Consider the following 22121-nt stretch of genomic DNA (forward strand, 5'->3'; position numbering starts at 1 on the left):
GAACTTGGCAATATTACATCAGGCAAATGGGACGATGCGAAAACGAGCGTCTTAAGGAACATGCGTAAAAATGGCTAACAAAGCAGACAAATGGGCATATCTTATTGCCCGTTTGAGCTCCGGCATTTCACTACTGTTCACCTCGGTTTTATGACGAGCTGATTCTAGGTAGAAGCGGGTATATGGGGATGCGTGGCTTCCCTTAGAAGCAATATCATATTAAGAAAAGCGGAGCTGATTGCGTCCGCGATACCGCTGTTAAATTTCTTTGCACGCCACTGAATTGAATTTTTGCGTGCACATTTTGGTCAGGATATCATGTTTTACGGGTGTAAAACAGGCTCGCCATAGTTATACTTTGCAGTGTTCACTGGGACTCACGGATTCACCTCAGTTTGAGCCTATAATTAAGGAAGCCGACTCATGAGTTCTTTAGCATAATTTAGCCTTTTCGATGCTGGTGTCATTTCTCTTTAATGTCAGTACCTCACACAACTCTGTCATACAACTTTTGACCTGCACTTGATAATACAAATTTCGGTGGTTACAATTTAGCCAGGAACTCACACGATATACCTTCATCAAGAACTTCCCGTGAAATGTAGCTTGGGAGGAGAGGTGGCACATGGGCGCCATCCGCTAAATCACGCTCTGATTGATAAATATTGATGCCGATCATAAACGCTCGTGCGTTGAGATATGTGAGCACAGGCGATTGTAAACGTGAGTAGTTTGGTCGCCTAACAAAGGCACAGCTCACTCAGACTCATTCAAGAACTATGTTTTGCCCTTAGGGCTCACTGGGACTCAGACTAAAATGTTATTCAGCCAGGCGCAGTCGTACTCAACCTCGCAGATCGATCAGAGTCTGGTGACCGAGTGTGTTTGCCAATCTATGTTTACTTTAGTGAATCATTCAATGGCAAATTGATATCGTGACCGGCATATATGTATTTTTAAAACTATTTATTGAAAAGAACACGCAGGAGCAGGTAGTCTTCCCGATGGCTTTCGACAATTGGAAAGCAGCACGGGCAGTTTGATATCAGTCGAAGTTCACAGAAGCAATGAATATCTGCAAGTAGTTCAACGCAACATGAATGACAATACATTGCTGTCTGTTGCCTGGGTAGAGCGTATCAGAAAATCCTGAACACGCAGGGGGGGGGGGGGGGCGAGGAATAAATAAAAAAAAACTTTAATTTTCAATTTTAATAGCAAAATCGGTTGATCGTTTGAATGCACTGACCTTGTTTAAAAGTGGTGATTTCAACATATTTTGAAGATCTAGAAATGCACCATTTTTTCTATGCCTTTTATTTACCATGTATTGGTATGGTACGTATTGGGTTGATTATTTTGGTATCAGTACTTGGTTGCTTTTTTCCCCTAAGTGTTTAGAGCCCCCGGAGCGCCCTGAGACAATAATCCGAATATGCATGATGCGTGTCATCAGTGTAACTGGTATTTTAATTTTTGTTTTAATAAATATACACACTTCTTTTTTTTCTTGCATTTACGTAGAGTTCTAACAGAACTTACAACCTCTGCTTACAAGATTGAGTTCGGATGACAGTTCAGCCAACACCAAAGTTATTTAACTGTATGAGTTGCAAAACTGCGTTCTAAAATTTTGAAAAAATGTTGACTCAATTTTTTGAAAGTTAACTATCATTTGCACTACCTCAAAACAACAACAAAGCACAAATAATCAAATTATAGTAAGTATTTTACTCAATAGATGACGCTACATATTTTTTGCGTTTAACCGAAAAAACAGTAATGTATTCGCAATTTGATACAGGAAGCCTAGAGAAATTCACAACTCATGCGAGTACTATGGACGTGCTCCTGTGTGTCGTGGTGGTTTGACAGTTCGACATGAGTTCACTCATCGATCCCCAAAGTTTGTTTGCGCCAGGTGTTCTAGGGACGACCACATTCAAGTCATTTTTCTGCGCCGGCTGCTCTATGAGGCCGTGCTTTTTGAACGAAAAATGAGCCAGGATTCACCAAGGAACACTCGAAAACGCTATCTCGACAGAGACGAGCCCTTCGTGCTGCCGCGGTCGACGGCGTTTTGGAAAAAACAGCGAGAGCGCAGCGGCCCCTGTGACCCTCGCTACGATGCCGAAGTCTCCGCGGACGCGCAGGCATCAAGCGGTCACCCGTCGCCATCGACCAGTGAGCCTGCCTTGACCGCAGACGGCGCAGACGATGCGCTTAGTCGCGGCGACAACGTCGGCTTGGACCCCGAGGATGTGCGCTCATCACAGGCCGATAGATACTTTGACGACGACACTGTCTGTGAACACGCGGAGACGGATAATGGTGCGTGCACTGAAAGTGTTGAAGAAACCCAGCTGCATGAGCCTTTAATGGATGACATATTCAGCGACTGCAGCGACTGTTCTGAGAACGATGGTGACACTGAAGCTAGCAACAAATCGGAAGAGGCGCTCCCGACCTTTCTAGATGAGTCGGAGTTACTAGCAGCAGATTTTGCGCTCTTGGACTCTCATACTTTGCCTGGGTCAACAACATCGAAGGCAGCGGCAGTAGTTATGATCATGGCCTTTGTGATAACTCATGGCCTCATCTGGGTGGCCTTAGGTGATCTTCTCAGTCTTATTGATGGCCTCTTTGGCTTCAAGGGGAACACTCTTCCACGAACAAAGCACCTGTTCAGAAAGATGTGGTCGTCCAGAACAAGGAGCCTCGTCAAGCACTTTTTCTACTGTGATGTCTGTGGCAGCCTGCTGAACTCCCAAACTGGTGCAAGTACCATGAGGTGCCCCACTTGTTCTGTAGACAGTGACGTCTCAGCGCTGAAGGCCAAAGGAAATGTTTTTATTATTCTAGACTTGAAAGAGCAAGTAAAATCATTGATTGCCCGAAGTAAAGATGATCTCTTCAAGCGACTTATTCAGTTGAATGAAGGCAGCAACGAAACCTCAGTGGCCCTGGACGACATAACAGATGGGGCAATTCTCAGGAAACTGCGCCGGAGTGGGACTTCTGGCAGCATGGACTTGACGCTCACATTCAATACAGATGGGAGCCCCATCTTTAAATTGTCAACATCATCGATATGGCCAATCGAGTTCTTGATAAATGAGCTGCCACCTGAGTGTCGTATGAAAAATTGTTTGGTTGCGGGCCTTTGGTTTGGACGGCACCCAGACATGTCACTGTTCATGGGCAAGTTCGTGGAAGAAGTCAACAACTTTGGCCACCTGATCTGGAATACAGCATCATCAGTCATTAGGTCGACCATCCATGCTGTCTGCTGCTGCGTTGATGCACCTGCTCGTGCTGCTGTGAATAGCATGGTCCAGTTTAATGGCTTGTTCGGGTGTCCCTGGTGCTACGCTTGCGGAGAGCATCATGAAGGTAATTTGTTCCCGTTGTGTATATTGCACTCATTGAGTGCCGCACTGTTGAGAAAATATTGCTGGTGCCTAAACTACTGCTACAATATAGTGTTTTGCTAATAGTAGTAACCTGCTATGAAAAACTTAGAATTGTAAAGCCTTTATATTTTCAAATTCAAAATGCCTAGTATCTAAGAATAGAAAGCAATAGGGCCCAGTGTATCTACTATACAGAAAACCATTATTTCAAGTGGTTCATAGCCTAAAATAAAGCTGTGAAACTGTGTTTAAATTACACTTTTTGCATTGTCTGATGATAAGAGCTTTGTGGTTACTGAAGCTTTTCTACCAATTTTTTGTAGGACGCCAGAGGTACACGAATGTCGTGGCAGATGAACTGCGAACACCAAAAGGCATGATGCGAGACATGAAATTTGCCATTGAGGTCGGCGAGCTAGTGAATGGGCTGAAAGGACCTTCCCCGCTTGCAAGGTTGAAGGGCTTTGACCTTGTCCTCGGCCAAACTGTGGACTACATGCATTGTGTCCTTCTTGGCGTCACCAAGTGTTTTGCGGAGGCTTAGTTCGACTCCAGCAACAATCAGGAAGCATTTTACATAGGTTGGTATTGCTTTGTAGAATACAAGTCGGGGTTCAGCCCCATGTTTTTGACTAAGGACAAAACATAACTCGTTGCGAACGAATTCCCCCCAGCTTGTCTCAACATGTCCTGAAAATGTCTGAAGTAACATGCTTACCTGTAGCTAAATATATGCTACATGATGGGCGCAGGTTATAAGGGTTGCTTGTCGTTAGTTAGTGAGAACCTTTTTATGGAATTCAAGAGACATTGGTTTCGTACAATGCAGAAGGGTTGATAGGTGGGCTGGTTGGTATAGATTTATGATGAAAACTTGGCAGAGCAAGAAAGCAAGGCACAATGTGTACCTGCTTTTTTCTTTTGTCTTGTTTGTTTATATGGCCTAATTTTCATCATAAGTTTAATAGTTTCTGCAGTGCAAGTTTAAATAAGTTTCCATGTCTAATTCGCATTGTCAGTTTACTGTAAATCAATAAGCTTTCACAAAATTCACACAGCTCGATTCCTTGACATATACAATATATTATGTTGTGTGTGGCAGTTTGTCATGCGTTTGAAAAAAATTATTCAGGTGATGTGCCTTAGAAGGCAGCCCAGTGTCACAAAAGTTCATTATTACATGCATGAACATTTGGACTGAAACAGTTTTAACATATGTTGTACATGAAATGTGTCGTTAAATATAAATGGTATGATTGTTAGAGAAACATTCAGTACATACGATTCCAAAATATCTAAATTATGCTGATCTGACCTGTGAGTGTCCATTTCATCTTACTTTGCAAATCTGGCATGCTTGTGTCCATTGTGTCCAGGTTATGGAATTACGTCACTTCTGCAAAAGCTGAAGTCGTGTATCTTAGTATTTCACTTCACAACATAGTATTATATATAAATATATATATATATATATATATATATATATATATATATATATATATATATATATATATATATATATATATATATATATATATATATATATATATATATATATATATATATAGTAAAAGATCAAAAATGCTAGCTAATGCTGCTAACAGGGGTAAATGCTAAAGCAGCAAGGCATAAGTAGACTACATCAGGGATGACAGGTTGCATTAAAAATATCATATTGGGACAACAACTTCAGAATAAAAGCCTGTTGGATTTTTCACAACGATGAAGGCTTTGAAATATAATATATATCTATGTTTTGCTTTCGTAGTTTTCTTACAGCAATATTTTGTTAAAGAGCAATAGGACCGGCTTATCCACTCGAACGTCGCTTAGTGTGGCGATGCTGAGCGCAGTGCCACTCAACGCGGTGCGACTGCACACTGGAGCGATGTAGTGCAGCCACAGAGGGTGCTTTGCAACATCTACTTCAACAATGGAGCATGTTTTACTCGCACAGCTGTGCTATACAGTTAGAGTGACACATCCCATTACATGTGCGCCGCTATGGTCAAGTGCCCTGCCACACCCTGATGCACTTGGTGAAGCACAGCCATGCAGTGCTGTGTTCCCCATTAGAGTGATTGAGTTCATACAATATTTTCTAACCTTAGTAAGCAGTGAGTGGAAACAAAATACAAAAGAGAAAAGAATTTGTTTCAGAAGGAAGGCAATGTAGGGGTTGTGTTTTTTTAAATGCTACAGACCACTTCTGACCTGTAGCAAATGGCCTTAATTGAAGCTCAAAATAAACAATTCCTAAGCATCTACCTTTATTCAGATCAAAAATTTGGTAAAAGTCATTTGCATTAAGGTAAATACAATTTCTCAAATGTAGTTACATTATATGAAAGAATCACTGGCAAGTGTAAACACTCTTGATAAGAAAGAGCACAGTATAAAGTCATGGGAGGCTAACAGCAAACAATACTGAAGGTGAAGTTAAAAGCTAGAGGGCTGTTTTTTTTTACATGTTGATAGCTGTCATCTCCAGTTGGTGGTTCAAACCGAATGACATTGGTAAGTAATATGCTAGAACCTCTACTCACGAGTTGCACTTAACTACTAACATTACCAACTGTTATCTGCCCAGGCCTATCATTTTTTTAAGTACTTGAAAAATGATTCTTATTATATAATTATAGATGAACAGTATATTTTGGATAAAAAATGTTGGCCATGGCATCAAGATATATGGCCCAATTACGATTTTTCTGGTTTATTCTCTTACCATGCACAGGCAATGGTACATGAGTTCTGCAACTCATTTGATGTGGAGTACACTATGCTGCCACATAAACATGCTGGGAAGTAGAAAAAAAAGCAACTTGTTGATCACACAGTTCAGTATTTCAGCACTCCAGAGGCGTATATCTCGTGCCTGCAATAGATGCTTATGCTTCAATATGGCAGTCTCTCTTTTATGGTATTTTTTTGCAAAACTATGTCCCTCTTATAAAATGGTGGAATGGGTTACTTATATCACATTATACGGCAGGGCGCCAATCAACTGTCGCACAGGTGGACAAGAGGCTGCTCTTCATCAAGCCTCCTCAGTGCTTCACTAGGTTCCCACACTCGATCAGAGAACGTTGCCATTGGAAGGCGAGTGAATGGTGCCACTGGCTCCTCTTCTATGCCGTGCCATGCTGCTCAGAGATCCTGCCACAGCGCCACCTGAACCACTTTGTGCTTCTTGTTGAAGCTGTGTACATACTCCTTTTAGAAGAGCTGACTTCGCCACAAGTTCAGCGTGCTGGTAAGTTGCTCAGATTGACTGTAGAGTGTAAAGGGTTATCCGTTAAGAGATGAAAATGTTTGCTTGATAATTTTCTTAGTTGCAAAGTCAATACGAAAGGTAAAATTCATGCTCAAATACAGGTGAGCGTAACATGGCTCTCATAGCAAATGCTTTTGTTCTAATGTGAAATCTTGTGTGGGTGGGTTTCTTGTTGCTTCTAAAAAGTGTGGTTGTTTAAAAGTATGGTTGTTTAAGAGTCCCTTTATAGACTTGGGCCTTTTAAAGAACAAACGCATTCCGTAGTAAAGTTGGTGATGATCATGTCTGAAAAGTATAAAGTGCCCAAGTGGCACATAAATGGTGGAAAATTAAAACAAAGCTGTGTTTTTTTCGTTCTTCATTGAAGTTAGATTTGAGAGAGGCAAAGGCAGCACACACGCATTCCACCATATGGTGCACTGCTTGGAATTTCCACAGCTGGTTGTTGTTCGCTTGATTCTATCTAGCCTTATGAAGGTGGATCGCTTACTACAGCGTGTGTTTGCAGTTCTTTGTTATACAATGGGTAGTGCCAAGTGCTTAGTGTAAAGGCGCTGAGAAGAAATGCAGAAAAAAATTTTGTGGGACAAAGGCGCAAGCAAGTGCAGCTTGCAAGACCGAAAGAAAGTCATTGGGGCCTTGTCACTTCACATTATGTGGCTTGCTCTTACATCACAATTTCAGAGGACATAAGGGAGATACACCACTTGTGTGTGCTAAACTTAGAAAAAGGGGGTGTGTGCATTGGCTGAGTCTGTTTTGTTTCCTGTAGAAGGCATCATAACAAAACAGTTCACATTCTTTGAACCAGCTCTATAATGAACCAATCTCAAATACAGTTCAGAAGAGATGCCCCTCATACAGTGCCTTGCAACTTGTTACCAACCATGATTCTCAATAAGGTATGTGAAGGGCTTTTGTAGTAGCCATATGTTTCTTTGTGACCTTGTGACGGGTTCGGTAAATAAAACCAGTCGGGCTAGCTGTGAAACCTTATTCTCTGGAGAGAAAAACAGGTGAGCGTTTCATTTACCTGAAAAAAATGTTTTCACAAAAACAAAAAAAAACACAAAATGGCGAATTCTAAGATCAGCAAAAGGTAGTCTAACAAACACTGGCAGTTCTCGTTAACAAGGGGAAACCCCTACGAGTCTAAAGTCTCTCCAGTTCTTGAGTTGAAGTCCAGACACGCAAGGAGATAGATACGGCTCACTAGTGGTTCGCGTTCTTTAACAGTCCAGCGGTGAAGCTGCCGTGGGGGCAGCGCTTAAGCTCAGGCCCATAGCTCGACGGCTCGTTCCCTCTCCCGGTAGACGACGTCATCTGCAGCACTGTCTTCAGCTCGAACACCAGAACCAGACCGTGCCGGGAACTAGCCGATAGCCTTGGTGGTGGTTGAATCGTCCCCAGGACTCCGTAATTGTCGTCGCCGGCTAGGTGCATGCCTTGACATCTCGGTACCTGCACCTGATAGCTCACATTCGGCACCCTAGCCGCGTTCTTGCTTGCTTGCTTGTTCCTTTCTTTTGTGGCTCTCACCCACTAAGGGGGATTGGCCAAGAAGCCGGTGGTTAATGCAAGTCAATACCTTTAGATTTTCTAGACTAGGGGAATATGATTACTGTGTTTTGACTGTGAAATTAATTTGCCGCAATGTAAAAAAAAGCACCCACACGATTCTTCCTCTTTCTTTGATGCCGGGTTTCTGGATTCCTTTCTGCGATATTCTTGTGGGTTTTCTCCTTTTTCAATTACCAGTGTTTCACGCACTGGCACAGGTAACGCATTGTCAGTAGTCCATCTTGCCGTGCCTAATTAAAAAATCACTTCACCCGTACACTTCACTCATATAACAGACCTAAATGCTTTATAGAGGAGTTCTCTGCCTGATAATCATATTAGAGAAATTAATAAAGACATAAATTTATAGAAATTAACAGCAGCACAACAATTATGATAAATATTGCTCTCACATCAACATGCCCACCAAAAGTATTAGAATCTAGCATCACGTCATGGCAGTTGCCTTTGACCAGGCTTACGACCACATACATGAAAATTTTGATGGTGATGATGAGTGCCTGAACACTCACTGTGGAGATAAATGAAACAATATGGCAGCTGTGATATGAGCTGGTTATGGCACACAGAGACATGTGCCAATGCCAAAGTTTGTATTGGGCATGGGACAACTAGCATTAACCAACAAATATTACACACTCACCTGTGCAGCCCCCCCCCCCCTTCACAGTAAAAAACATTTACCTCCTAAAAATTCATGCTGCATTACTTAAGGTATATTGCCACCTTCTCAGAAATCTTTTTTGATTTTGATGGCTTTGTGTTGGCAATAAAGTGGCTGTTTAAAAACCCAATTTGGGCATATTAGACAAAAAAGTGCAAGTATTCACAATGAATTACGGAAATAGTCAATAATATGCCTCCTCCTGCCCCTTATTGCGGGAACGATATTAAATACCGATCCTTTAACAGCAAATGAAAATCACCTGGCGGTGATGTAGCTGTACAATCAGGCTATGCAGTGAATTAGAATATTTGCACTGTTGTCAGTAATAAGTATAGTATATTAAAAAAACAGAAGAGGGTAATTTTAGATGGTTGCAATCCACTCAAAACCTTGCATCAAAAGCCATTGGCAGTTTCCAATTATTCAAATTCATTGTATAGATTATTGTTCCATAATTAAGCATAGGATTTTCATTGAGAAATGTTAAATCATTCAAAAGTTATGACTTTTGTTGCAAGAATAAACTAAAATTAAGCATTATATGGGCAATAACCGCGTACAAACTCACGGGACGAAGAGAATAGACACAAACAAGCGCTGTTTGTGTCTCTTCGTCTTGTGAGTTTGGGTGCTGTTCCTGCCCATAATATGTCACCAACTAGGCCAACTATCAGTCCTGCTTCAAAAATGAAGTTTTGAAAAAAAAGAAATAAAAGGAGTTTTCCTCTAGCCACTAGGCTCATAGCTGGGACCTTCCTCAGCTGCCACAATCCTCGTTTGGTGGTTCAGCTGCTCCTAGTTTTATAAATGTTTTTCTTGTCAGCCATTGACTGGCGGTTCACAATCTTCGAGTGATTGCGGTGCTTGCAGAGACAAGCTACTGTGCTGTTGTAACTAGGATTGATGTCAGCTTGCCTTAAGATATCTATCGTGCCACCATTTCGATTACAGAGCTGACATGTTCAATCTAACAGTCCAAAGAAAGCGGTGTGCGAGCCTACGTGGACAGTTTTGGGGACATGCTGCCAAAGTGCCCGACTGAAGCATTCATTCATGTTTTGGGTTTTTGCGCAGGCATAATTCATAAAAACATATTTAAACAGATGTGTGCCTACACAGTCTTTTCTTCATATAGCATGTCTTTCAAAAAACATCACTTGTGCTTGTATTGACTTGTGCCCAGCGGTTTCACTCAATTGTTTGCAGGTGCATCGACTTTTTACACTTTGCATTTCAGCCTTTGTTTAACTCAGAACTTAGCCAGATTTTGTTTTTATTGGCAAGATGACAATCTTGGTGAACTGATAAAGATAGCTTTCACAATGGTAGTACAGCACGTTGGCGCAATGTAAACATTGTGTCACATTCTGAGCCTCAATACGAGCAAATAATGCAATTAGCAATACAAAAGGCCACAATTACCATTACTCCATCTTAATAGGCTTTACAATACTTCTTCACAAACCAATCTAAATGTATCCTGCGAATTTGGGCACAAGTATAACTTTGTGTTACTGATCAAAATGTAAGTTTCATTTTCACAAAGCATCACTTCCAGATTTAGGGAAGTATACTGGTAATTTAAAAACGAAGATAACTGTCGAACAGAAATATATAGAGAAGTCGTTTGTGCTGCAGAGCAATCCTGAATGCCTGTACATTTGAATATGTTGAAAAGGGGAGATAGTTTTTTTTTGAAGTATTGTTTTCAAAGGTGGCGACGTACCTTAAAGGGGTGCTATAAAGAAAAATGATTTCTCTTATATGAATAAACTAGCAATAGAAAGATGCCCGATAAAAAAAACCTCAAAGGAAACACTATTGCATAGCTCACGTCAACTTAAAAGGCATTTTGTAACATAGGTAAATAAAGCTCACGTACCACCAGAAGTTCACTGACACAGACTGTGGTCATAGCCAGTCAAATCAGTCGCCGGTGCTATGTAATGTGAAAAAAAGCTACGTAAGGTTATGCAAGAAGCTGAAAACTCGTTCAACTGAGCCATTGCAATCAATATTGATGTATATGTCTAAAGCCTTGAAACTAATACACAGTTATTCAAAGAGTTTAAATTTGTTTGAAAATGATTCTTGGGACTTTCTTTAGCGTTTCAAAGTGTTTATGCTAAATTATCAAATCCGTTTCGGGGTACCTTAAAAGCAGCACATGATGTGATGTGCAGCATGCTTTTTAGCATCATCTGCATTGTCACTGTCACTGTTGGTGCTTTCTCGACCATTTAGTTCTTGTGAAAGATTGTTGTCTTAAACATGGTCACTTTCATAATTGCTGTAAAGAAATTAAGAATCGTCTCCTTTGATATGCCGAAACTACTCCACACCTCAATGTTTACAATGAAAGTGGCGTGGCTCAGAGAACATTTTATTTACAGTAAATTTCTTCAATAAATATGGCGTTGTAATCAGACGTCAACACAACACAAATATAAAACAAGATGTATGTTGCCACCACCACCAAAAACTAGTGCTTTCTAGATGGCCAGTGTAGTGCCGGTTACTGACACATTGCCTTCGGAAGAAGTTGTGCTGAAGTTGCATGTTACAGTTCTAGGTGTTTCTGTGCAGCCTCTGTTTCCAGTTCCCGTTAGGACGAGGTCTTTACCACACTGCTTCTAAAATAATAAGACTTGATATATATAATCACTGCCTTATGAAAACTTGATGTTTTGTGCATGACGAGTATTCTGCCCCTGTTCTCATTTACCGCATTGTTTTACCATGAAGAGGTGCAAATGTCAAAGTGGCATTACTAAAATGCACGACCTAAATTAGTTTAATATCTTCATTCATGTAATTTTTGGTTTTAGCATTGCCCATTGCGTCATATTAGGCCTTTTGAAGTGTTCAATTCCATTCAGAACTACAGCGTTCATTTAGTACTGAATATTAAAATCCAGGTCGTCTGCTACAAGAGTTCGTCTCCCGGACGAAGACACTCTACAGTCCACGCATGATGACATTTACCCTGCATCAACTGCTGCACCTTGCGTCTTCTGTGGAAAGGTTCGGGCCACTATGGGCACACTCTGCCTTTGTGTTCGAGAGTGGCAATGGAAGACTGCTGAAGACAATCACGGGAGCAAAAGGGGTGCCAAACCAGATTGTAGAGAGGCTCGTGATGTTGCAGCAGCTGCATCTTGTCACTAAACTACGGTCCTTTGAAACTAAGGTCAAAGATTTCACCTGTTCTCTTTTTGGCTATCCGAAAACTTTGGCAGTGACATCTATTGACTCAGTATCATTGTTTGGAAATCCTGATCCTCCGCCTGAGTTGACAGCAGAGGAAATCAGTGCTTTGCACTCAGTGTTTATGTCTGCAAGTGATTTCTATGAACATTTTCGTTTTGCCTTCAAGAGAACAATTTTGCATAGCAGGCATTATACGAGGGCAAAAAAGAGTGATAGCAGCATTGTGCGCACTGCTGAAGAAGAATATTTCGTGATCGACAGGATTGTTGTTGTGCAGAATTTCTCACACAATCCTGAAGAAATAATTCTTTTGTGCAAGAAAATAGTATGCACTGAAAGTAATGTCAAGCTGCCTGGCCACATTAAGGAGTTTTTTTTTCACATGTGTCTAAACCATCTGTGTTGAAGGTTTCGGATATTGTTGCACCTTGTTCGTTACTTGCATTTCCAGCTGATGAGAAAATGTATGTGTGTGATTTGCCGAACTCCATCGAACGAGACTGATGCCTTATGGGATATGTCATAGCAATTTCTAGTGCACAAATGCTGAAGGGACACTAAAGAACAATACAGTTGACTTCAGCAATTAGCAAATCGGCGAGGAAAGCGAAAAAAATTCCTCTTGCGGGAACTTATGTGGCATGAGAAAGCGACAGGGAAGAGGAAATTGACTGAAAAACATTTTATTGCAAAAAGTGTGTTCGCACACTGTATCAACCCTTCCTGCTGTTCACAAAACTACGCGGACACCACTTTGTTTACGTCCGGGAACAGTGCAACCATCCAGGTTTTGCTTCTAGCTCCCACGCCATTTTCAAGCATACCAATAATGGGAGCCTTCTTCTTGCCCTCAAATAATGGTGCCCTTGATGATTGTGGACAGCGAGCTGGACGAGATGCTGCATTCTTAGTAACGTACATTCTTTCTTTGCCCTTTTCTACCTGAATGACAATTTCAGCCTTATTTACTAGGGTGATGAACTTCCGCTTTTTCATTGAAGCGGGCATTTTTGTGGGCAGACAAATCGGCTTTCACGATCGCTTCATGCAATTTACGTTGGACTAAGCATACACAGTCACTGCTACCACTCCATACACGCGACGACGTGCGGCAGCAATGGGCACGCAAAGCCAACAAAGCTAGTGAACCACAACTTACTGCAGCGCAAGAAGCTCCATGTAGATGCCAATTTCGCTACCTAGTCTATGATTACGAGTTAGCATAATAAGCGGGTGTTTTCGTGCAAGTCTTAAAATATTACCACATGACCACTGTAAAGTTGTCACGCATTCTTGCGGTTTGCATTTAAAGGTGTAAAGGTGTAGTTACTGCTAGTTAAATAAATTTTTGGCTTGGGCACTCTGCAGTGGCTCGTAGCGATGAACGAATGATCATCATCATGAACGCCAGCTTCTCTTTTTCGTAAACAGTCATGGTGGCGGCTACCCAAGTGCACTGTGGTCATAGTTTTTTTGCAATTCAAGTGTATTACTCATGCATTTGAGCAATTTATTAATGCAGGTAATGTCACGATAGTGAATTATTTACACACTTTTTTCTAAGAATTTCGTTATTCAAGGACTTCTGTTGAAATATGTTTCGTATTCGTGAGTCATCAAATGTAGTGACTCTCTTGTGCATTTACAGATTCTTCGAAAATATTTCGTCGCAGTAAGAATTGGGTTCCCTCAAAATTTAGTTATTGCATGTTACGACGGTACATAAACTTAGCCTGAACTTCTAAAATGCCATTCCAGAAACCTCAAGGTGCATGTTTCATAAAAAAACGTTAGTTTGAAAGGAAACCAAGGTTCGGTAGTTTGCATGCTATTAGCAAGCTCAGAAGTAGGCTTTTCAGTTCATTGCATTGACAAAGTGCAATACTCAGTTACTTTGAGTATGGAGGTTCCTTCCAAGGCACCCATCGGTAAATTAAGTCTTGCCCTACAGCTGCTCTTGATCAAGTTTTACGCGAAATTTGAGCAACCTATGACATCGCAAGGGTAGGGCAAAACATCTAGGTTGCTATTAGGTGGAATTTTATGAGCCAGCATTGCACACTTAGCAGCAATGAATAATAAAATTATGTTTAGACTATGCCGCATCAGCGTGCAGAGCTTGGCAAAAATGAAACCTTTTTTTTTTCACCTATGTGTTGAGAGGCAACGGCACCAGAAATTGTTTTCTTTCAATTTATCAAAAGAATGCACGCGTAATATTTTATACCATTTTGGAACCTTTTTTTCTGATATTTCCTTTTGCAATCTTTGTTTTTTTAAGGCAGTCTTACTATTTTTCTAAATTATATTGAGGGTCTGCTACGTCACGATTTTTGTACTATTGCATTCCACTGGTGGTGCATGTTGTGTGCTACATTTGCTCAATTTCTCAATTACTAATATGCAAATCTTTAAAATGCTTTAGATGTTCTTGGACATCAACCTTTCACTTTATCATGAATAGTTGTTTGCTTCAAGTGTCTTTCTAAGGGTACTGACACAAAAACTTTGGCCTCGCGTTTTTCTGCTGCAATATATTGCTGGGGGCCTGTTAGTCATAACATGACGCATCCTTTGCTGCAGCACATGACAGATAAATAATTATAGGCCCCTCATTATTGACCACTTTCGGTTTCGATTTGAGAGAGAGCTTCAAACACGAGAAGCAACCGAGTGCAACTATCAACAGCTAGTGTGTGCAGCTCTCGACCACACTGGCACACAGAACTGTGACACACTTTTGCACGGTAACAAACCTATGCACATGGATATTTGTATACAGAGCTCACTTATTTTGAATTGAATCGTTAGCAGCTATTACCATGTACCTGAAGAAATTATGGAAACTACCTTGACATACTCAATCATAAGTGCACACATTCAATCATTTGAAAGGCATCAGTATGAATATGAGTGAGTGACAAGTGTCCTGAGAAAATCTAAGTAAAAACATCAGCGATTACTTACATGAGTGCAAGTTTCCATGTAGCATCATTGTGAGGGAATGTCAATGAGTGCGAGTTAGTCTGAGCTTGAATGCAAGTGACTACTCATGATTTGAGTGAGTGACGAGTGATGTGATCATGAACATGAGTGAACACTCAATGATGAGAGTAGGCGTGAGGGGGCGAATGGGTGAGCACTGAAGGGGGGAGTAGAGGGAATATTCTTCATTGAAGTTATGTGTGGATGTGAGTAAAGTGTGTGTGCAAGTAAAATGAATACTTATGAGTGCAAGTACCAAAAGATTTCAAGCAAGCCCCCCCCCCCCCACTCCCCCTACAGCGAATAATAACCTTACCAGATTTGGGAGGGGGCACTTTCTCGTTGCTCGACTAGTCCCTGGCACTTATTTAACACCTCCCGCAAAAGGGAGAAGGGCACTTGCTTGGGTGGGGGTGCTTGCTTCGCATTTTACAGTACCTACAAGTCTGATTATGGGTAATTGTCAAGGGGTGTGAGCAGGTGTAGTATGACAATTATATTGAACAGGCAACTATGAATTGGAGTTTGTACTCATGCTTATAAGTAACATTTTTCCACGAAAACTTCTGTATCTGTTTTATTACTTTTCCATATGCATCACTGTTATTCCTGTGATACTACAAGCTTTTTCATTACTCAAGCCTGTTTTTCATGCAATCTATACATCATCCCCAATAATCATGATCCTGTAAGACTGCAGTATATAGAAATAATTAAATAAATATTCGGGATATCTCGGTCTACCCACAGTTCTTCATCACGGGGGGGGGGGGGGAAGGTTCATTGCAACTCTCTTGCCCTACTTTAAAGTGAAAGTATGAGGCATATTTTGCACACTCCCCTCTTGGGGGAAACCTGTAGTTTAGGTGAAACCTGTTTCACCTCTTAGATGAAACCTCTGACTGTATGTTCATGCACTTTCCATGCACTAGCTTAAAGCCATTTATCGTGTGCGCCTTACAAAATCCATTCGTTTCCAAACCGTTTGTGTATTAGATACCCCTGTCACAGTAGACATTTCAGTGTAATTCGAATGGAATGAGATTTGTATATAATGAGATTATGTGGCTGCTACAGAGATATATACCATTAGAATTCAATGAATTAGGCAGTTCGAGAAACACATTTGCCGTCACAGTCAAACAAAATGTCTACCTTCTTAAGAGGTCGCATTCAGCATTACCGATTTGACCTGCATGCATGCGTACATGCTAATAATGTAGCTTTTGTAGGGCATCTATAATTTGAACTAGAATGCCGTCACAAATGTCTCTACTTTTCACCTGAGTGGCACTTGGATGCCGGTGTTGTCGGCGATGATGTAAACATACGGATGCCTCTGGGCATGTATATGCATGTATCCGTAGTGATGGCTCAGCTGCATGAGCGCAATGAACCCAGGCAGAGAAGAGACTCTTGCTTTCATAAAGCTGCGGCAGTTCTGTTGCAAGCTGTTCACGTGCATGTGCAAGACCGTGTTTTAAAGCGAAGAAATGCGAAACGCTCTGGGTTTTCGTTATGTATGAGGTTATGTGGGAGGTTATGCACCGCACGCCAGGTGTGCATATGTTACTTCGCATTCTAGAAAACCTAAATAGACACAATAAGGACGTTCATTTTGACGCTTTCTTTTCTGTCATGCTGCGCATGGTGTGTTGCTTGTGGTTATTCTATCAGCTGTTTGTACTGGTTAAGTGGGTCATTCTGGCTTATAGTGGCCATAAATTATGTGATATATAAAAATTCTGTGCACATTTATTTAGCAAATTCTTTCCACTTGTCTGTTCAGAAGAATAATAAAGTAATTGACAGTTACAAGGGAGCACCCACCCTGTCTGTGTTTCTTTCAATTGTGTGGTAGTTATTTTTGTGCGAAACTGACTATTCATTTCAGCATACCTTCACAATTTTTATCACTCTACATTTCTTTTCATCAACCTTTCCAGCAATTTCTTTCTGAATGGTCAACATTGATATCATGTATGGTCATAATGGCGTTACTTTTTTCGGGATGTGTACACCACATCCCGAAAAAGCTTCACAGTTAGGTAAATTTAGTGCAAGGTCATGCCGTCGTTTGAACGCCAGGTTTGATAATACATAGATGGCTACTCCACCATGATTGCTTGATGGTCTGTGTGCGTATTCAGATGAGTAGTTGGGGAAGCCGAAAAGATTTTTATCAGCGTCTGAAAGCCAAGTTTCGGTGATACAAATGATAGGAAAGGGCTTTGTGATTGTAGAGAGAAGATTTTGAATGTCGTCGTAATGTTTCCGCATACTACGAGCATTGAAATGAATAAGCGAACATGAGCTGTTAAAAAGAAAATGATCCACCTCCGAAGTGTTTAGGTAAACTGACATGGTGAATCAGATACAGCGATGGTGAAAAAAAACAACAGCGTATGCGTAAAAAAAACAGGGATATCTAGATTATAAAAGAGATCAGATTCCTTAGTAATGCGGTAAACCTGACTGTCGGTAGTTTTCCTTGCCTTAATTGCACAATTTTCTGTCCATAAGAATTTCCAGTTATTGGCTTTCTTTAGAGTTAGAGCCTTAGTGAATAATGATTTATTTGAAGGCGTTAGGTGATCATTTACGTACACAGGGCTGTTGATTGCAGAAGAGATACCAAGATCCCCAAGACACAGCTTAGCTTTACGTGCCTTAGAAATGAATTCATTCTTCTTCGAACGCGAGCAAAACCTAGCAACAACATTCTTTTTTTGCTTGACCTTCGTTGGGACACGGTGCACAATGTCAAAGTCCGAGGGCACAAGGGGGCAACCTACAGTATCGCCAACGTTTTGCAAAATCGCTACACAGTCTTCCCCTTGCGTGCAGGGAATGCCCTTGATTTCTACATTGTTGATTCTGGAGTACTGTTCAAGTTCTTGAACCTTTTTTGAGAGCAAGTTGTTTTCGTTCAACAGTCTTTTATTATCGGCAGCGAGTACCTCTTTTTCTGAGCGCAGTGTCTCAACAACGTCATTCAGGATTTCCATGCTCTGTTTTAAATCGTCAATTTCGCTTTTGAGCTCCTTAACATCAATTCCTGAAGATTGCATTCTCAACAAGGCTTTACCGAAGACATCATGAGCCAGACGGTCAGTCTCATTGTTAAAGTTCGCTTCAATTGCATCAATGCGCTTCGCAAGTTTGGCACACGTCGGCATCGCTTAACAAGTTTCAGTCACACCATAAATTGCAAAAGAAAAAAAAAACTACAGTACTTCGGTAGCAGCAGCAACAGCGAATTGAACAGAAGGGTAACCTTAGAATACTTAACTACTAACCTGCACGAAAGACAGAATTCACTTCAGTACGTGACCATCCCGCTGTCGCTGCTGCAATGGAGCCTTGGTGGGGACGGTAGCTTTATAAGTGTCAATTCAGAGCAGGAGCGTCACACAGTAGGGCCGCAGGAAGCTCCTTCTGGTGTCGTCAGGCTGCCCTCAACGGGTTGACGGATCGGCACAAATGATGAATTTGATCAGTCAAGGCCTATGGTAGCTCCTCCTCACGGCGGCAGAATGCCCTACACGTGCCGGTAATCGCGCCGGAAGGACACGATACGGTATCTGTACGAAAGACAGAATTCAATTTAGTACGTGACCATTCCGCTGTCGCTGCTGCAATGATGGCTCAGGGTATTTCAAAGCAGTTGGGTTTAGGGACAGGGAGGGCAAAATAGACTTTAAGCGGGTAGAATTAACTGGAAGGAGGTTATATGATTGGTGGCTAAAGTCAAAGCACGAGTGAAAATTAAACGCATCACAGCAAAGTACGAATCCTCAACCTCACTTTTTAAAAGCGGAAAAATAAATCTAGTTTTTTGTTCATTATATATTACGGCTTGGTGGCACAAGCCACCACCCGATCTAAAGGGTACAGTCATATCCATTCATCCATCAATCCGGATGTAATTGCCTAACACACCCGGACTTCTAAGTAACACGTCCTCGCATCGATAATCCGTGACGAAATCTTGAAGCCAACGTCGTGGTTTTCTCAGTCTGCGCAGGTCATCAGTAGCTAACAGCGCTTGAGTGGATTGCGCAGAGTCATCGTGCAGTTGTCGGGTTGTGTCTTGTGTTTCCTCATGAAAGCACTTTAACTGTGTTTCGCTGGCTAGCCTTGTTTCTGTGCGATTGTTCTTCGTTCTGGTGATTGTGAAAGTTTCTTTGTCGCGGTCAGTTATCGTGTATGGTTCGTCGTTCCAAGGATCGAGCTTCCCGGCTTTGAATGATGTCTCGTACCATGACTTGGTCACTTACTTTATAGGGTGCTGGCAGATGCTCTCAGTCGTGTTTGGTTTTCATACCATTTAACCATTTAGGTAAGCTGTTATGTTGCCAAATGCTTCTTGCCGGACCATCTCAATGTCTTGTTGGGGCTCGTGGATGTCTACCTGCAGCTGGGTGTCAATTATCCTTCGAGGTGTGTAATTAAACAACAGTTCGAATGGTGAAATTTTGAGTCCAGCGTGGAACTGTGCGTTGACTTCGAAGGTGGTTTTGGCAAAGTATTCACTCCAGTGGTCGACGTCTCCATTAACATTGTTGCGTTAAGGTTGGAGAATTCGACCGTTAGCTCTTTCAACAAGTCCGTGGTGCGTACGGCACTGTGAGAGTGTGTTCGATGTGATGATGATGTAGATAGTCATTCATTGTCATGGACGTGAACGCGCTGTCATTGTCACTGATTATGGTTCTTGTAACTCCGAATTTAATGACAATCTCTTCTTCAATGAATTGGATCACATGTGATGCACACTTGCTCAGCCCTGCCCATGTGACAATGAACCTCGTAGCTGAGTCTACAGCTGTTATGATATATTTGTTCTCATCAGCTGTGTTGAGTGGCCCAACATGGTCGATGGCCACTGTGTGGAAGGGTGTTTGTGGCATCTCCCTTGGGTTGAGAGTTCCTGGTTGTACATCCGTTGCGTGGTTGTGCTGCGGAAACACCCGGCACTCTCTCACATACTGTGCCATGTCCTGGTCCATATTCTGCCAGTAGTAACGTTTGGGTAGTTTGGACTTCGTTCGCAGGGCGTCTCCGTGACCAGCATGATCGTGGTGACTTTGCATTAGAGCAGATTGTAGCCATTTGGGCACGACAACTCGTTGTATTGTCTTCCCATGTTGGGTTACACTGTGCATGAGTATGCCATTAACGACCTGGTAGCTTTTGCCAGCTTTGCTTAGGTTTCCCGTTTCAGTGGCAGCTTTGATACCTTTGATAATAGTGACCAGTTTTGCATCTTTGCGCTGGACTTCACACAGACGTGAATCATTTGCCCTCAGCACAAACACTGCGTTCACCATTCTCGATAGTGTGTCTGCCACGGTATTTGTCTTGCCAGATGTGTGACGCACAGTGAAATGGTATGTGTACAGGTCTAGGACCATGCGTGCAAATCGCCTGCTGGGATTGTTTTTGGACATAATGTGCGTAACAGCCCATATGTCTGTTATGAGCTCGAAATGTTCTAGTCCTTGCAGGTAACAGTGGAAACGTTCGGTTATGGCCCAGTGAGCTGCGATTGCCTCAAGTTCCGTCGAATGCTGTGGCTGTCGCTGTCGGAGACCTTTTGGCTTGCATATTCCACTACCCGGCCGTGTTGTGTGACCATGTGTCTGCGTAAACACTGCTCTGAGCACTGTGTGGGAGGCGTCGACATGTACTTGTGTCGGCAGGTTTGGGTTGAACGTTGCCAAGATAGGTGGCTTTGTCAGTCGTGCCTTCAGCGTGTCAATAGCGCCTTGAAATTCAGGCGTTCACTGAACGATGGTATTTTTGTCTCATGAGAAGTGTCGGTGGTTAAGCAATTTTCGCGGAGTATTTTATGTAGTTGCGGTAATGTGATGCGAGTCGAAGGAATGATCTAACTTCGCTTTTTTTTTGGCACCATGTAGTTCTTTATCTCTGCAATGCGTTGTGGGTCGATCGTCACTCCTTCTTGTGATATCAGAAATCCAAGGAATGGTATATCCTTTTCTGCAAACATACACTTGCTGTATACAACACGCAGTCCTAAGTCATGAAGAGCCTTCAGTACCTTGTCAAGCACTTCAATGTGTTCATCAATAGTGTCAATGAAGATGCACACATCATCGACGAAGACGATCACATGACCACAGTCGATGAGTTCTTGAAGACCTTCATTCATGACGCTCTGCATTGTTGCGGGTGCTGTGTATAGGCCGAAAATCATTCGTAGTGGTTTGAAGTGTCCATGTTCTGTCACGGTAGCAGCTTTCGAAATGTCTTTTTCACGTTGTGCTATGTTCAAAAAGGCTTTCTTGACATCCAGTTTTGACAGATATCGTGATCTGGCCACTTTCTGAATGAGTGTGTAGTGGCATCGGGTAGGCTCGCTTGACCGTCTTCGCGTTCAATAATCGATAGTCTACACACAATCGTTTCGATGTAGTCTCATGATGTGGTTGGTCGACAACGATTACAGGGGAGGCGTAGGCGAACTTTGAAGGGCAGATGATACCTCTTCTGATCCACTCTTGTGTTTCTTCCCGGATGAATCTCCTGTTGGCATCGCTTGTGCTGCAGGGCTGCATCCTGACCGGCTTTTAGTCAGTGAGCTCGATTGCATGTTCGACATGTGTGCACAGACCCAAGTCATTGTCTGCGTGGGTGAAGACATTATTGTTGTTCAGCAGAAACGCTTTCAACATTTTTCTTTGACTCTCTGTGAAATCTTCGGGAACAGGTTTACATTGCATCAACTGGGCGATTTCGTCCGCTGATAGTAGTTGGGGTACTTCACGTGTCACTGCTGTCTTCGTATCAATGGCTCCACACACTTCGATGACGTCTGTTGAGTGGACTTCTGGTTGGCTCGACATTTCTTTGGAGTATTTGATGCCTTCGCTCTTTACGGGGTTTTCCGTGCTCAGTTCTGTCACGAAGTTTGACAAAGACGGTTGTGTGTCAGAGTCACTGCTGTTTGATATACCGACAT

The 22121-nt window shown here is 42.0% G+C and overlaps 2 protein-coding genes across 2 annotated transcripts; both read left to right on the top strand.

Moving 5' to 3' along the window:
- The first annotated feature begins 1195 nt into the window (after positions 1-1195).
- LOC142814769 (uncharacterized) lies at positions 1196-6542 on the top strand. Its single transcript, XM_075894024.1, has 3 exons — positions 1196-3393; positions 3737-3994; positions 6409-6542. Exons 1-2 carry the CDS (start codon positions 1998-2000, stop codon positions 3955-3957), a joined length of 1617 nt encoding a protein of 538 aa, XP_075750139.1. The 5' UTR covers positions 1196-1997; the 3' UTR covers positions 3958-3994; positions 6409-6542.
- Positions 5922-16955, top strand: LOC142814485 (uncharacterized). The gene is made up of 3 exons (XM_075893245.1): positions 5922-5930; positions 6432-6669; positions 11857-16955. Exons 1-3 carry the CDS (start codon positions 5922-5924, stop codon positions 12552-12554), a joined length of 945 nt encoding a protein of 314 aa, XP_075749360.1. The 3' UTR covers positions 12555-16955.
- The last annotated feature ends 5166 nt before the right edge of the window (positions 16956-22121 follow it).

This window comes from Rhipicephalus microplus, chromosome 4 (assembly GCF_043290135.1).
Source record: "Rhipicephalus microplus isolate Deutch F79 chromosome 4, USDA_Rmic, whole genome shotgun sequence".
Lineage (NCBI taxonomy): Eukaryota > Metazoa > Arthropoda > Arachnida > Ixodida > Ixodidae > Rhipicephalus > Rhipicephalus microplus.